The 18,126-nt window shown below is 44.2% G+C and overlaps 1 protein-coding gene across 33 annotated transcripts in view; it reads left to right on the top strand.

The window, feature by feature from the left end:
• The window catches only part of LOC126532323 (cytoplasmic dynein 1 intermediate chain 1-like), a 117,264-nt gene that overhangs the window by 48,175 nt on the left and 50,963 nt on the right, over positions 1-18,126 (top strand). For 20 of the 33 annotated variants that reach the window (XM_050180018.2, XM_050180016.2, XM_055071442.1 and 17 more), the window contains 5 exons: positions 481-681; positions 2,640-2,796; positions 4,986-5,085; positions 7,580-7,705; positions 8,300-8,446. In XM_050180018.2, the coding sequence (XP_050035975.1) occupies positions 481-681; positions 2,640-2,796; positions 4,986-5,085; positions 7,580-7,705; positions 8,300-8,446 (731 nt within the window). The remainder of the gene's footprint in view (positions 1-480; positions 682-2,639; positions 2,797-4,985; positions 5,086-7,579; positions 7,706-8,299; positions 8,447-18,126) is intronic. The other 13 variants (XM_055071450.1, XM_055071452.1, XM_055071443.1 and 10 more) reach the window with 1 other exon arrangement.

Below are 18,126 nucleotides of genomic sequence, written 5' to 3'. Positions count from 1 at the left end.
ATTTTAGGTGCTATTTTAGTGGACTAAACCATTGTGACGGAACACTAGTCACCAGATGCATTTTGGAGGTCCCCTGGCTCTTCCAAGAAATGTGCCATTCCCTGGCATTCCCATGCATGCAACAGCACTGCAGCATCACTTTATTAACCGTAAGAAACTTGATGGGTCAAGCCACTTTGGTGTAGGTGTATCGAAAGAGACTTGTGGGTGGAAACAAAATTTTGTCACCATCCTTTCCCTGGTGCCTACATGTACAGTATGCAATGAAAGTGGTGGCAGGAACTTCACAATGTCAAGAAATGGTGACTGCTACAGTGGTGCGTGACATTGGATGTCGCATCGCTCTTAAAGCATTGCTTAAGGTAGTCAATCGAGAATACGCCTCCAGAAAGCTCAGACAGGAAGGGCAGTGCCTGGTAGTGCAGCTCATAGGTGCAGCATTTGGGAGACTGAACTTGGGCTGTGCTTGTTCACGGGCAGTGTTGGCTTTTGGGGACGTCCTAGCGGAGGAAGACGGCTCCTCACTGGGAGCAGTGGTGGAGGGAGCGCTACCCCTGCATGAGCCACACCAGCACAAGGTGACAGGTCTGCCCCACATCGAGCCTGTGCGGCCTGCCCAGACGCCTGCTGAGGGAGCTGCTGATGGGCACCGACCATCTGTGGAGCAGGACAAGCCTAAAGGTGGGTGAGCTGGCAGTTGTGAACGTTCGCGTCTGGTATTGGGATTTACAAACCCCGGCAGGTGATATCTGAACTGGGCTTTCTGGCTCCATGGTAGGTATTTGGTGGGGCATGAGCGACCAGAGAGGCAACATGCGCCTTTTGGTTTTCTCATTGTGTAGTGTTTTAAGTCTACAACGAGAATCGGAGACAAAATCGAGCTGGTGGGCGACGCCAGAGTATGATGCCACCAGGGTGAAACATGACGCTCACGTGGCACTGTTTGCAGCAAAGAACATTGGTGTATTTGGTTTATCGCCTATCAAAAGTGCACAATAGACTTGCAATGGCACTATGCTACACACACTGTGAAACAGATAGATGATGACGTTTGTTGTAATAGGGTTGGTGGCAATAGCTGTTAATGTGACGTGCAACGACTAACGAGGAGATTTGCTGGCACTGGAAGAAGAAACTGAATGTATGTCGGCATGTTCACAAGACACAAGTGAACGTGTACTGCGGGGGAAGCTGCCATGGTATGGTGATCACCTACTGCTTTCGATCGTGCATGCCTTGTGCCTTTTGTTGTTCACATGGGATCTAACGACCAGGAAATGTATCATACGATCACAGTTTGGTGACGTACTGAACTTTGGTGCCGAAAGATTGTGTTTTCCGGAAATGCATTAACCTGTAAAAGAAAACCATGACTGTATTGGCTTACTTTTTGTGTTCTCGATTGTGAACATTGCCACCTGTAAATCGTACAGAAGGGGATTGTATGACCGAGGTTCTACTGTATATCCCCTTCAGATGCCAATGAATTTCATCCATTAAAAATTTATTCCCACCTGATTTCCTGCGTGCTTAAAATCATCTAATACATACTGCAGCGGAACAAGTTAACGGCACCTTGAAACACTTTTTGAACATAGTAAAAAAAAATGAATGTTGCTGATCTGTAACAAGGCTCCTGTGAACATGGGACCCAAATATGATTGTACTTCATGCAGCAAGTAATTCACAATTGTGTGTCAAAAGCATAAAAAAATCGCTTGCTCTCACTTCCGCATTGTCGCCATGCAGCGTCATCACAAGCAGCTGGGCCCACAACAGCTATTGGCTGATTTCATGGTCGTGAGAAAACTCTCTGTAATACAGTAACTAAGTGCTCATTTGAGTTAAATAAATTAAAAGTATGTATGTCTATCATCTTAAAAAGGCAGAAAAACCATTTCATCTTTGCGATGCTGGGCGTGGCCTCCGAGCTGACAAGCACAGCATAGATAACGCAGCCGCCACATTGTACCACCATGAGCCGTCTTTTGGTGGGGCCTGCGGGACATTGCCCCCTTGCACCTCCTTGTCCTCTCCTTGTGTAGCTTCTAGCCCACCAGTGGAAATGAAGGGAGAAAGAAAGCCACTCATTCCGATACCTGTGTCTAACTATACACTTGCGCTTGAAGGATTGAAAAAGATTCTACGGCAGAAGATTCATGAGGCAACGTCATTTAATAGTGAAATCATTCTACGACTAGTTACAAAAGTGTTTCAGGACCCCTTTAAGAATTTTCAATTCATCAGTAAGTTTTCTCAAATTTACAAAATGTGAACTTCATGCATCAATTGTCTAGAGGAGCATCAGATATGAGAACATATTTAGAAAGTACCCGTCCAGGCACTTAAAAATATGTATGATATAAAATGTCAGAAACAACGAAATAAGTGAACCCATCTGCGTGAAGGCATACTGACACTGACGGCAAGCACCCAGACGTCTACCTTCCTCCTTTCCTCACTAAAACATTCTGTACATATTCAAATTTGCAGCAAAGGTCCAATCTAAAGTGTGTCAAGATCAATCTAACATTTTAAGCATATTTAGTTTCAGCATAGCATTTCATTTTTATGTGCTGTTTTGGCGTGTACATTCATCAAGTGACATGTGTTGAGAGGTGTGTTGCCTTTGCTCGCAGTGCCTCGTGAACTGAGCGAGGAGGAAAGGCAGCAGATTCTTCTGAGTGATGACTTCCGTAGCTTCCTAGCTCGCTCTTCACGTGTCATTGAGCGAGCGCTATGCGAGAATGTGGACATATGCATCGACTACAGTGGTACGACAGAAGAGCAGGACAGGTGGGTTCTCTATCCTCACCACAATGGCACTGAACTTGTTTGGTATTATTTTGTCATTTGTGTGCCATCTCGTGTGTTGAGTTTGCTGATGTTTTGAAAGGCTGGTAGTCCCTGCAGAAGCACTATGCTAGAGACCACATGTCATTTTAATTAGCCCGCATACAATCAAGCGGCTTCAGAACAAAGTGAGTGGTACCCAGAATACCTTTCATTATACAGGTCAGTTCCTTATAAACATTGCAACCTGTAGAGCACTAAATAAGCTAAAATAATGTACTGAAACAAATCAATCTTTCTTCTTACTATGCTGAGATAGTTGTAAACCAATGCATTATTCTCAAACTGTTAAACCTTAACAGAATGCTATTATGCCTTCATTCCATGGCGGTAGTGTTGGGGCATAAATCAGCGAGAGGAAGATCACTTTGACGTTTTTCAGCACCAGGATTATATTCTTTGGTAGAGCAGGGTTGTGACTTTGTAGCGACGTGTTCCGCTCAATTCTGTGTTACTCTTATCATTGACCATTCACGGCCAGCTTATTCCATTGATGACACAGGCAGAGCTTCACTCTGAAAACTGACAAAGCACGAAAGGTAATAGCATTAGAGAAGACATGGCTACAGAATTACGGCCAGTTGTCCACCACAAAGGGAATCTTACATTAGAAGTGTCTTACACTTAGGGGGTTGCATCACCTTTGCATATTTAGGAACTAGTCTTAGAAGAAATGTACCTTTCGAATAGACACGCATGTTGCCAATGCAGATTTGTAACAGAGTACACAAGCACTTTGAAATAACTTCATCCTAAAAGCCCAAAGTATGGCCAGGGCATGTAGATTATTTTGTTAAACAGGCGCATTCTTTGTAAAATCTGTTATAGTGGCACTCAAAATACTTCAAAAGCTGGCCAGGCCACATTGCCCCATTGTGATACAGGTAATTTTGGAATTAAGGTGCTCACAGAAATGGTGTTTGTATGTGCCATGTCTCAAAGGTAAATCAAGTATAGTACATCAGTGCAGCAATTTACGCCAAATGTTAATAGCCTCTACACACTCGTGTACTTCTGAAAACCTTCCTGTCAAATTTTGTATCAATGTTTTGGCACATTATAGTCACAACTGACTGCTGTAACAATACACCCTAAGTGTTCATTATGAGAAAATGTTTAACCTACATGCTTTCATAAGGATAGATAAATCTGTCTGCAGCTCAACATTGGGAATGTATTGCAGTTCTCTGAGGCATATGGTCTTCCTGAGGTTGACAGCACTTCATCAATCTGGGAAGCTTACCGATAACATTGATCCAGTTTTATCATAATGTTTTAATATGCATCTGCTGCATTCACATGCTCGTATCATGTGCTCGTATCATGTGCTTGTATCATGTGCTTGTATCATGTGCTTGTATCATATGCTTGTATCATGTGCTCGCACTGCGTGGTACTGGCAGTTTGGTGATAGTTTTCCAAGTAGCTGTTTACATACTAGAACACGCACCACAACATTAAATGGGTATTTTTCCGTTTTTCCTGCACCTATACGCATAATTATAGGAACATTCTAAATGGGATTCTCAAGACTTAAATGTGTACACGGAAAAGAATCGTGTCGGCATAATTCTGACCTATGTCATTATTTACTAACAATTCACAGAGCCATCTTCTGTGTGATTTCAGTACATGTGCTTCTCTGCTATCTAATGCCTATGATACAGCTATTCTCAAAAAGTGATAGTGGGATGATTACTGCATGCTGATCAACATGTTCATGGGAATTTGTATTTAGGGTGCATTAGGTGGACCACCTGAATGGATTTCCTAAAAACCTTGGGACTAGCTTTTGAGCATTCACACAATCATGTGGTGTCCTTATAGAGAAATGGCCTGTTCATTTAACTTTCCCTTTATAACCAGTAAATAATGTCAACAGAAAAATCTAGAACTTAGCTTAAGATCTTAAGATCTGTCAACCGTGACTGTCTTTTACTGAGTGGGGGTCGGGCAATATTTTGCTGCTACTTCCATCATGTTGCAATTTGCCTTGTACCACTGGGATTGAATGGCATAGACACAAATTAGCACACAGGGCATCATTTTTGACAGTTATGGCTAGAGCTTGTAAGCTGTGTGCTGCACTTCAGAGATCAATATCAGTGCTCCTCATCTCTCTTTTTCCCCAGTGATGACAAAAGTGGCATCAAGTTGTCCCTGAACAGGGTGTTCGCAGACGATCGGTGGTCCAAGAACAGGATTGTCACCAGCTTCGACTGGTCTTCACAGGTGCTCTTTGTCATGGCTCTCTTTTATGCCTTGGTGCCAAGTGAGTTGCTTAGAAGAAACATTGTTTGTTTCGTCAGTGCCTAAAGCAAACCTTATGCATTTGTCATGTGTTTGCTTTTTCTTATCTTATTGCAGTAAGTTTAAAATGTTTAAGATTTTGGCTGCTACATTTCAGACTGCTGCACAACATATAGTGTTTCTTAGGTGTTCCCAAGTAAACATTCACTGTACAATTAAAATACTGTTAAACCTCGATTAACAAAGTTGGTAAAATTGGCAATTTGCTTCATTATGTCGGAATTCAGTCGGATTGAAATTTGACCTTCTATGCAAAATAAGTACTGTCGCAGATTGGTTTTTATTATTTGGAAGGGGCTGAAATATTTTCTAAATTATCAGGAAATCAGAAAAACTCGAGTTCGAGTGAGAAAAAATTAATTTGCTGAATTTTTAATAGTTGGTGATGAAAGAGTATGTTCCATGCCGTGGCAACAATGTCTTCACATCGGCGGTACGCAGCGAAGCCAGCCACGCTTTTGCGTCCACTTTGCCCCCACAACAGATAGTGTCACCCGCAGTAGTACACAAAAAGTGCTGTCAGCGAGGAGCAAGTGCTTCTTCTGCCTCTTGCTTCAACGTGTCTCCGAAACTCGAGATTACGTAACCTCTTGTACTAAGTGCATGGGGAGACAGTGCACATGATGCCACACCATCTTGGCACGTCCACTCCTTGCCTATGCAGCACATTATCATTAAAATGGCACACAGGCTGTATATGAGCTCAGAAGTGTTGCACCACTGTGCTAGAAAATGAGGCGCATCATTTCATTATATTTCGTTATAATGGCGTTCGTTATATCAAGGTTTAACTATTTCCATCAATACAGTAAAACATTGTTGACGCGTTCCCATCACGCACATTTTCCCGGCACCTAGTGTTTGCAACCAAGAACACATAAAATGACCCACTAGAGTTACGCTCATTTTTTACTGGTTCATGCGTTCCCGGAAAATACGATTTTTCAGCACCAATGTTCACTGCTTCGTCAAAATGCGATCGTATGATACGTTTTCTGGCCCCTCAATCTCATGCAAACAAGAAAATGCGCTATGCGCGCGCTATACTTGCCCGGTGCGACAGCTTCACCGCAATACTCACCCACCTGTCTCACGTGAAAATGCCGGTGCTCACTCAGTTTCTCATTTCGGTACCAGCAAATCTTCACCATGCGGCATTCACAGATATCACTGCCTATCCTCTTGGGATAAGCATCTTTGTCTATCTGTTTCACAGCGCGTGGTGTCTTCGGAAGCATAGAGCATGCTTTTAATAGGTGATAAAGGCGCCGCCGTTTCCTGCTGCAGACTGCGATCGTATACGTTTTCCGGCCGCCGGATCCCATGTGAACGAGAAAAGGCGCAAGGCACGCGCCATCGAGAACAGCATATAGTCGTCCGTATCACGGGAAAACAATGGCGTGCACAGTTTATTCCAGTGCTATCGCTGCCAAACCTATTGCAATAAGAATCTTCACCTATCTGTTTTACAGCGCGTGGTGTGTGGTGCCATTGGTAGTGTACTGCACGCCTTTAGTAGGCGATAATCCAAATGCGCCTCCGTTCCTTGTTGCAGGCAGCGCGATATGGACATTACGTTTCACCTCTGGCATCCCGCGTGGTCCACCAGCTCGATTTCATTTAGATTTCCCGTCGCCCTCTTAAACATCATGCAGTATAAAAACAACAAAACGCGTCTCGGACCCCCCAGAGAACCACCAGCTCAACACGCCTCAGCGTCTGGTGCAGCAACGATCTGAGCGACACTTTGCATTACATAGGTGTCAGCAATAGTAAAGTCTGTGGAAATCTTTTAGTTACTTTGAATTGTGTGTATTCTGGTTATTATGTCTTTTCTAGCATTTTTTTCCAAAACGTATGAACGAGGTTTACTGTATCCTAAGCCTGCAGGTGGCACTTTTTTGTTTAGACAGCATTTTTTTGTGTGAGGTATGGGATTACTTGGAACTTTAACCAAGGAATTAAGGTGCAAGACTACTCTTCATATAGTATTTCAATATATGTAATGGTCCATAAAACTTGCTGTGTTCTGTTTCACCTACATTATGAATGTAGGTGTACCAAGATTAGAATAGTAGAGCTATAAAGAATGGGGGTGGGAGTTTTTTTTAGCTCTGAAGAATGTTTCAGTTTTTTTATATTATTTTTTTAGAATTCATTTCCAATGTGTATTTGTAAATGGATGAAATATCAGAATATTAACTTAGAGAAAGAACACAATTTCAAAACTGGTTTCATACGATAACTGTGACTCCTCTACGTCATGGCATCCTTCGGAGATTCTAAATAAGTTACATTACTTCAATAAACACTCTTGTTTGAATTTGGCCATTAATGTTATGCTGCATGGGCACAAGTTCACCCGAAGCATGCAGGAACATCCACGGAGTGGTAATAGAGATTTAATACTCTGCAGTTTCCGGAGCTTCTCGTGGCATCATATGGGAACAACTACGACTCTCCGAATGACCCTGATGGCGTCTGCCTTGTATGGAACATGAAATTCAAGAAAACCACACCTGAGTATATCTTTCACTGTCAGGTGTGTATGTGTCGCATTCACAAATTGTTGTCAGTATACAGCCCTGTCATACCCTGTATACAGCTATTTGTGTGTTTGTTTTTTTTTCTATAGTTTTTTTTTTCCCTGGGCTGTTGTAGTTGGGGGGTGTCGGTTATACATGGGAGGCAGAGTAATTAACCCAGAGCCTCCCACTATAATTTCTCTCATAGCCACTGTGTTTCTTTGAGATATTAAAGTCCATCAACCAGTCATTGTGCCTTTTTAAACATTTGCCATATCTCACAAATTCATGTACTCTTGTAGACTTGATCGTTGAAGTAGCATTTTTATTCTGAAAGATACCCTTTAGGCCATGGATGATCAATGCTTTAGCGCCTGGTTTAAGTAATGTACATGCTTCGTCATACTTAAACAAAACACACCTCAGTGCCTTTATGCTTTTTTGCAGATGGTGCTGGAGATATTTGGTTTGGCAGCTTGAACGTGCTAGCTTAATGCGCCTTCAAAGCATTCGGAAGCTCATGTGTTTTAATGTTAAGCTGATAGATATGCATCTCCATTGCCCAGGTTAAGTCTGATGGCGACTGTACTTCGCATCTTTCCACTTTGCAGTCTGCAGTGGTGTCAGCATGCTTTGCCAAGTTCCACCCGAACCTCATCATTGGAGGCACCTATTCTGGCCAGATTGCACTTTGGGACAACCGGAATAACCGGCGAACGCCCGTTCAGCGGAGTCCTCTTTCGGCCGCCGCACACACAGTAAGGATTGCCTGCAGCCTAGTGGAGCACGATCCTCTGAGAGGCAACAATCCACCTAATCAGCAAGCCAGTGCCAGCATGCTGTGCAAGAAGCTTCCTAGCTGGAGGAATGAATTGAAAAACCGAATCAAAGTGCATCAGTAATATTAGAACACTGCATTTATGAAAATGGTGGCAAGTCTGGTGCCAAAAGACACAAACCTAGCTCTACCTTTCCTTCTGCTCACTATAGCACTCATATTTCGTTTATCCTGTTCATATCAGTGCAGTCACTTGCGTAATTTACATTGTTTATTTATAATAATCTCGGGGAATACAGCATTATAGGGGAAGGAGGAATTAAAGCAGGTTGATAAAAGGCAATTAATATTCAACTGAATAGGAATACACTGTCTAGGAAAAGTAAATGTGCATAGCTAATGTTCAAAATATATGATAAATACTTCTATGTGTGACACAGTTATCAAATTTACTTAATTTAACAATCTGTCTCAACATTAGACACTTGCGTGACCGTGGGAAAATTGGTAGTTTTTCGGTAGTCTAGGATATCTTTTTTTTTTCTTCTACAGTAAATGCTTGCTGTTAAAATGTATAATGTTAAATTGTAGAGGAAGAAATTATCTTCCCAACGGTATTAATTTTAAACAGCATATTTATTAAAAATATGAAAAAATTACCAAAAAAAAAAAATTGAGAAAAACGACAATTGATAAAATCATCACTGCAGCTTTGCACAAAATAAACATAAAGATCAGAAATACATGCAATTAAGGGGGAAAGTGGGTCCTAAAATTTTTTTTCCTATTTTTGGGTGAATCTTTAATAAACTCCACTGTCTGGAGTAATTTTTTGGGCTGATTTCAGATCTGTAATTAGATTTTTGATAGCTGTAGCAGTTCAAAAAATATTGAGGTCTGAAGTCAAATTAATTTCAAACTCGTTACGGGGCTTTGTGATGATTCCGTCTTGCTAAACCAAAAACTAAATGCATGACACCATTGCTAAAGACCTACTGTAGGGGGTGATGCTATTTTTATTCATTTGGAAGCATTTTGCGGACAAGAAAACAATCTTGCATTTATTATGAACATTTTTTTCTAATTAGCAGCAATTACTATACCTGAATATAATTTTCATGACGGTGCAAGAGTAATAAAAGTAGCATCACCCCCCAGATAATTTCAGTACGAATAAAATGATACCACCCTTGTCATTTTTGGCCAAAAACAACCCAGAAAAAACACCCGTAAGGCGGAGTACAGTGTGCAAAAACATCGAACTGAAATAAACGCATTTGAAGTTGCAAACAAATGTAGCTTTTGCTGAAGTGAATCTACAGCAATACAAATGGCACCGTTTTGAAGCTCTATGTTTTGTAAGAATGGCCATACTAAATTTGTGACTGCACACTCAAAATAATAGCACACTGGCCACTGAACTAGCACAAGAAACTTTATTAGGCACCATGCTCTACAAAGAGCATGGTGCCTGGGTTTCAAACCGAAGGGTAGAACTCTGTGTGGGCATGAATATAGTTCCAGTGTTGTACATGCAGGCTGCCTGATTGATAGCAGTCTCCATTACAATCAGTGAGGCATTTTTTCATTTGGTATATTTGACCATGTTACTGAATGAAGGTTCTGAGTGTAAGTAGCCTTCCAAGTCATCTTCACCTGACAGTGGCTGTGGAACTTAGGATCAGAGAGCCAGTGATAGATATGCAGCTGCTAGGTGCTTTCCAGAATTTTACTTTTGTATGATGTCTCGATCACTTCTGCAGCCAGGTGTGTGCCAGCCCAAAGGGCCTAGTGAACAGAGCTCATGATGAGGTTCTCTTTATGAAGGGGTGGTATGATAGATATTGTTAGGAGCTATCATGACAGTATGATAATAGAGTAAACGCGCAATGTGCTTGGTTGCGAGTCCGAAGTGCCGATCTGCGAAATGCATAGCTGCAGATACAAGGAGCCGACGCGCGATGTGCTTAGTCGCGCAGTTCAAGGTGCCGACGCGCGAAATGCCTAGTCGCGGGCTCGAGGAGTCGACCCTCGATGCGCTTATTCGGCCAGTCCGAGGTGCCGACGCGCGAAATGCCTAGTCGCGGGCTCGAAGAGTGGACACTCGACGCGCTCATTTGCGCAGTCCTACGTGCCGACGCGCAAAATTCCTAGCCGCGGGCTCGAGGAGTCGACACTCGATGCGCTTATTCGCGCAGTCGGAGGCGCCGATGCACAAAATGATTACGTGACGGTCCGAGAAGTCCGCGCGCGATGTGCATGATCGCCGAGTCGGAGACTCCCTATGCGCGAAATGTTTAGCCGCGTTTCCGAGGATTGCGTGCGCGATACGAATTTGTCACGAATTCGAAACACCGAGTGCTGAAAGGCTTAGCCGCATGTCCGAGGATTCCGCGCGTGAATCTTGGTCGCGAAGTCCGCGTTGCCGATGCCCGGAATGCTTAGCCGCGAGTCTGAAACGTCCACAAGCGTAGGGATCAGCCACGCTACTGCGATGTCCGCGTAGCGCCCGTTTTGACACGTCGAGATTACGGCGAGTGGAGACATCAAACTCGCGAGGTGCAAAGAGCCGAGCAGACGACGCGAGCGCCGGACCAATGGCGAACCGCGCTGGAGTCACGTGGCAGGCGCGGCCAATCGCAGACTCCGGCACGACCTTCTATCATTTGCTTTTTGTGCGCTTGTTTCTGTATGGAGGATATCGCTGAAGCGGCAAATTTGAAGAAGGAGAAATGCTCTTTCCAACGAAACCAAGATGGCGGCGCTCGGTCGCGCCGTTCCGGAGATATTGTGGCGTGAAAAACGCTGTTCTTTCTTGATTTCCGCGAGATTTTTCGCCACCTTGGCTGATGAAACGAATTTTTTAGAGCACTTCTAAGTGGTTTACAGTGATGGTATTTGGGTATCAGATAGAAAAAGAGTTATAGAAACTGAAAATGTGATTTTCAAAAAATCGATTTTTTGGCCATGTTTCGTGATGTAAAACCCGCGCCCCCCCTTAAACCTCGATATAATGAACTTCAGTATAACGAAATTCTCGATATAACGAGCTATCTTACTTTTCGTTACCCCTTGACCGTAGACACTGTGTATTTAGAACCTCAATATAACGAAGTTTGTTTGTATGTGATTTCAATATAACAAAATTTCACTGCAGCTGCAAAGGAATGCTGTGACAATAAATGGAAACTTCCATGGAGGCACATGGTCAAATGATTGAATTATAAGGGGCTGCTTGCAATCGCACCTCTCAGATCACACGTCACGCTACCGCCACCGAAGTGGAGCTGCATCATGTTCCGTACATACAAAGTCCAAGTGCGATAGGATCCTATCGCGCACTGTGCGCTTTAGGTGGCTTTAGGTGCGAGTGAAAGTGTGCGAGGGTGAGGCAAGAAAGAAGGTGGTTTCACGAGCATTGTTCACCTACCCGCGAGCAAAGGGAAAGAGGGAGGGAGCCCGCAGTAAAGCAGTCAAGCGCACGTGAGGAGGTGCAGGCGGATAAGTTAGCATGCATCTCGATTTCTGGTGCTCGCGCGCGCACAGCCACGCACCCTGCTTTATAGGTAACATGCCACATGTGCAAAGAGTAGGCATGCCAAGACAGCGTGGCATCATGTAAACTGTTTTCCTGCGAGTTTAGTACTGGAGATTGCGTAATCTCGAGTTTCAATAACCCGTTGGAGCGAGAGGCAGACGAAGCATTTGCTCCACGCTGCCGGCGCTTTTCATCATTGCGTCATCCCAGTGCGGGCGACGCTGTCAGCCACGGGGACGATCAGCGATGTACTCAATTGTAAAATCAATCGTAAGAATATATCAGTAATGCACCGAATTACATAACAGGTGAAATTTTAATACAACGAAATTTAGATATAACGAAGCAAATTGCTGATTTTACCGACTTCCTTATATTGACGTTTAACTGTATTTTGAACACAAGGGCCATATCCAATACTCATGCAAATATAAGCTCTGTATGTACAAAGCTTTTAAATTCAAAGGAAAACATCAGCCCTAGTGCCTGTCATGCCATCATGCGAAGCAGTTCCTTCATGTGGTGAAGCATAGGTTAGCATGCACATATCACTAAAAAACATTTGCCTTCTCAACTTTTTTATTTTTTTTCAGTTTCAGTTTATTGTTATTTAAGTACAATGAATTGGTAATATACACTATACAAATGAGGGTCCCAAAGTCAAAGACTGCAACGGGACCCTCGGTATTTTTCTTGTAGCACAGTTTACAGGGTGTGTGTTTTTTTTTTTTCTTTTTTTTAAAGTGGTTTGTGCTGTTTACCCTGTGGTGCATTCCTAAAGAGAACACCAGGAGCAACTGTGGGGTCTGCAAGATGTGACTGATCATATCCCAGCAGCTGTTCAATTAGTTCCGGCCTGAATGTGAACTGGTCGAAGTGCAAACTTCTCCACAATTCTAATACTTCGGGATGCTGCTGACGATACTCTTTAAAGAGGGTACAGCTACACCGATACTGTGGAAAAACAGGGTCCTCCACCAACACACAAACTTCATATGAACGTTGTAGGATCCAAGCTGATCAGGTTTATCCACTCCAAGCATGCCCATATTGTATTTATTAGCACCGGCTTCCTCACGGAAACTTCTGTCCACTTACTGTCTATTTTTTTTTCTTTTTTGTTAGCTGTGTACGCTGTTGACATCATGTTCACAACCCGCCTATCTTTCCTATGCAGGTATAAAACATCATGCTCCCACAGCCAGTGAATATCCTCTCTTTTTGCCTTCTTTTCCCACTGAGTGTCTTTGAGTTCACTCGGAAAGCCATGCTGACCTTTTCGCGTTGTCCCACACGCAAGTGTCTTGCCCTCCAATAAACGTACAAACAAGTATGTGAATGTGTAGAAATTGTCCAAAAAAGTGATGTAGCCCTGACCAACATAGCTTTCACACAGCCACACCACAACATCGAAGGCCAAACCAGGGTGTCTACCGACCGGGAAAACCGGGAATTCTCAGGGATTTTGAGTAGTCTAGAAAAACTCAGGGAAAACTCAGGGAATTTGTACCTCTATCAGGGAAAATTGGTAATTTTGTTGAAAGGGTCGAAAGTCGCGGTAATGCTGGCTCAAGTAATAGACAGGAATCGTAATGAATCCTATTTGACGCCCTGTCGAAGGCTGGAGGAGTTTCCAGTGTACAGTCAACGACCGACTTTCGCGATGCCCGATAATTTGGACAGCTTCGCGGCACCACCATGTACCCCATAGAGTCAATCTATCAGAACGTTTGAAATTTCGGACGCGAGAACCCTTTGCCGTCCGATTTACCGGACTTTTTGCCGTGACCACAGGTCCGAAACGGCATTAATCAAAGCCATCACCACTGCCGTTTTGATTACTTCGCCGCCTCGAACCGGCGCTCTCGCACGCAGATCCACTGGCAGCCGTAGCCACCACTGCGGCAACGCTAGACCTAGCTGCTTCGACTTTCGCTGTTAGCTCCTTGCCGTTAGGTGCCGTGTTTTTCATTGAAAGAATTCGCTGCTGTTAGCAATGGTACTGACTGCACCTTTGTGGTTCTCGCGATTGGCTTAGAAGCTTGGAAAGCACGGTGCATTGCATAAAGCCGGTTCTTGAAAGTCAGCTTCGCCTCTATACAGAAATGTTACTTGGTGAAGCATACAAAAATGTATTACAGTGAAGCATAACAAGAGTGGGAAGGGGCTATTGCCACAGGACACAGTATGTATTCCTTAATTATGCACGCGTGCATCCGGTATCTTCTGTTACAGTACGAGCACCGCTATGCCTAATACGTGTACCGACAGGCCTTCAGAGCGTTTTCGAATGTGCCTGTGGCGGTTTGAGACCCTTAAGGGCAGTAAATGACATGCATTAATTTTTTCCAGCTGGCTGATTTTTCAGACGTTTTCGCGGTCCCTAAGGGGTTCGAAAAATCGAATTTGGACTGTGCAACTGACCAAGAATTAAGATGCTTCAAGTGGTCCGTGGGGTGAACGAGTGGTGGAAAGAGGACAAGAACAGAAAGAACCTACATATTGAGGAATGAACAGGAAAGGAAGCGTGCTGCCGCCGTTTTGAAGGAGCTTGAGCTAAAGAAAAAAGTGTTGGCTGATGCCGAGATGCAGGTGTCCCTCATCCAAACCAAAATAAACTTTTTAAAGCAATGAAACACAACACTGAGGCGTTGTATGCGGGCTGACAGTATGTCAGTACAGTTGAGGTTGACTTACAAGCTGTTGGGAAAGAATCTCAATTGTGACAAAGTTCGGGCCTCACATCACTGAGCTTGCTATCAGTTGATAGAAATCGCTCATATTCGAAAGTATTTGATTCTGTATGCATCTCCTTTTTATTCGTATTTGAGGATGTCGGATCCGACTCGATTTGCAACTTTTTTCGAAGACATTTTATTTGGTGTGCATTTTACTAACCCCTCCTTTCTATCCTCTTATTGAATAAAATAAACACTACTCCTTAGTATTCAAACTGAATTAAGTTGTTGTTTTTTAAATTTTTTCGTATGCTTAGAGAGTGACGGCATCGGGCGACGTGGTTTCAGCCCGTCTTGACATAAAATATAGCTCTGCGTCACTCAGGGAATTTTGCAATGGCACTCAGGGAAAACCTGGAAAACTCAGGGAATTTGGAAATGTCAACTTGGTAGACACCCTGCAAACACACTGGTGCTTCAAGCCTTCCCGTATATACGCTGAATTGAACAGTGTGCGCCATTTCCGAATCTGCCCAAACCCATAATTTGTAACCTCATTTGATCACTTTGTCCCATATGTACTGGCGAATTCCGGGCCGACCTTCTGACTTCACTATTCTCTCATTGACTGAGAGGTTCCGACGCGGTTGAAAAAATAGCGCAGATGTATCGTTGGTGTGCTCAAGCAGAGAAGATAAGCAGTGAAGTTTGCCATGGAACGCGGCGGTTGTTCTCTGTGGATCAGACACAATCGGGAAGACAAGTAACGCCTAAAACCATTTTCTTGGCATCAAAGTGCCACGAAAATTCCATTGTTATAACCGGGTTGCATGAAGAAATTGAAATACGGGGATGGCAGAGCTGATGTGAGAAAACTGTGGCAGGAGGGCCAGTGTCCCTCCCCACCACGTTCCTCTATCCAGGTGCTGATCGTGTTCACTTGTTTAACTGCTTCCTGTGCGCTCCGATCGCATGTAACAAGCCGCGGCTATCGGCGTTAAAGAATGGCACCGCTATAACAACTGCATAGAAGGGTCATGGGTGGCAAGGGATATGCAAGCTCTGTCGAGGCATCGCTTTGATGGCCTCAAAAGGGGCCTTTTAAAAATTGCAAGAAGGCTGCTCAGCAGCCTGTCAGCTTGCGAAATCCAGAAGAAATGCTGAGGCGAGGTCATCACAAGCATCTCGCCACGTACTTCTCACTGGTTTGCACGAGAAACCCTATGTTCATCAACCTTGCATGCTTTACGTGAAGCTTGCCGACATCCTTCTCCAAGGCATCCAGGTGCTCCACGTAGTGCAGTGGAAGTCCCTCTGGTTCAGTCCCTCCGATTCCTCGTGAAAACGAAGCCCGAGAGGGACTGAATCTGCTGCTGGGCCTCCTGTGAGTACAATGTTGAGGCAGCCTACCCTACCGCGTCATTGCTGCCGTTGTCGCTATCTGATGCAAGCACATTCGCGACAATCACCTCATCAGTTATATACACTTTGTTTCCAAATCTATAGCCCTGTACTTTCTTTTCACCAGCAACGTCGTGCATTGCCGACGACCAGCGAGCAGATCAGTCATCTTCCCTTTCGGCGGCGAGTCAAACAAAGCTGAGCAATCATGTGGCCAGAAACAATTTCGATGCAACCAACAAAGATAAACACGAGCCATTAAGCTCTTTGCAGAACTGCATGAACCGCGCTGATTGAGGAGCCAGCGAGCTACCTACATGTGAGCAATCGCAAGCAGCGCAGTTGGCACGGCCCATTCGTGCTCAGAGGGGTGGAAGGGGGATGGGAGAGAGGCACGCGGAGATGGCTGGAAATGAGCGCTCATTTTCCAAACATGTTCGTGCGCGGCGTCTGTTGGAGCAGCAGCCCATAGTGCAGCGGCTCGAATTTCCCTTTTTTTTTGTTGTTGTTTTCTCCCTTTTCATGGATTTCGCATTTCACTAGCAGCCAGACGTCATCGTTATGACTGATAATGCAGCATCGGGGCATTGCACTAAGCGGATTATTTCACCATGGAAAACATACAAAAGTTGACGGTGCAGCAGCTTCTCATTTTTACAATCGATATATTGTTAAGACTGGTATCGTTATAAGTGGGTTTGACTGTATACAAAAAGTCTGGTCAACTTGTGCAGCTCCTCCTGAGTGATTTCTCTCCATGATCCATCTCTCTCACCGTACATAGGCTTCTCAAAAATATGCATCCATGCGTATTTATTTGTGTCGCTGTATATCTCCCTGATAATTTCGGCGGTGAAAAACAGGAAGAAATCAATGGCTCTTACGAACCGCCGCACAACACTCCTGAGTGCGATCCAAGGTCCACTCCCAGCCGTCTTCATGTACAAAACTCCACTGTCTGCATGGCCGCTGGCAAGTGGTCCTGCCCGAATGATGTCGACACCCTGCGGATAAGAACTGTGACCTTTAGAACACGACAGATACCCTTAGGTTGATGTGTGGCAGGGATGAAACGGTCCAAGAAGAAAGTGGAACTCACCGGTAAATGCCTGTTGGTGTATTAGGGCGGTTTGACGTACTTTCGCTGTGCGTACTAAGTCTCACAAATCGAAGTCTACTTGTGAGTTGGTGCTGCTACCACCATCCGTGAACTCAAGACCAGATGCGTCCAAATTCACTGTTTTCGTGGAGCAGCCACACACAATGTCAATGGCATCATCAAAACTACGAGCTCTCGTCACCCCAACTACGAAGGCACTTTAAAAATTCCTGCGCAGGGGAAAAGAGAAACGCAACAGCGAAACTGATAAAATAGTTGCTCTTTAACCCATTAGATGGCGCTAGCTGTCCAGAAGTGCTTCGAGAGTGCCAGAATTCACATTTGTAACCATCGATAACATGCTATCGATGAGAATAGATGTGGTCACAAAAGTGTTGAAAATATGCTGCCGAACTGTTTTGTTGTGAAATGAATTATAGCACTCTTTTTTAGATCCATAATCATGACTATAACAATCTCGGTGATGCAATCATACCCGATATGAATTTCGAGATGATACAAATTTTTCCAAAGTACCAGCCCAAGTCCATTAGCTTACAACGTGCTGAATTTCTAATCTTGCGAACTGCTTTTCAAGCCACAGTGGATGATACGAACAGTCGAGCCAAGACACTGGCTGTTGTTGGACCGGCACATTGGCCGCGCTAATGCCCGGGTCGCATTCCTGTGGCCAGGGCTACCTGCTTCACTCCGTCTTTACTCCATCCCCTCTACACAACCTGTCAGCCATTTTCAAACCCCTTGTAACTTTATCAGGAGTCTGCAATCACACGTGACCTAGTCTTGCCTCATCAGCAAGGTCAGACAGCGGTCTTTGCTTCCATGGGCGGTCTTATCTCAGTATTCCACGCCTTCTGTCGTCTTCAGCACCCAACGACAATTAGAACCTTTTCTACCTTTGCAACCATCAGATCGCATGACAC

The sequence above is a fragment of the Dermacentor andersoni genome, chromosome 5 (genome assembly GCF_023375885.2).
Source record: "Dermacentor andersoni chromosome 5, qqDerAnde1_hic_scaffold, whole genome shotgun sequence".
NCBI classification, from domain to species: domain Eukaryota; kingdom Metazoa; phylum Arthropoda; class Arachnida; order Ixodida; family Ixodidae; genus Dermacentor; species Dermacentor andersoni.
The sequence above is the reverse complement of the archived record's forward strand: the minus strand, read 5'-3'. Positions and strand labels throughout refer to the sequence as shown.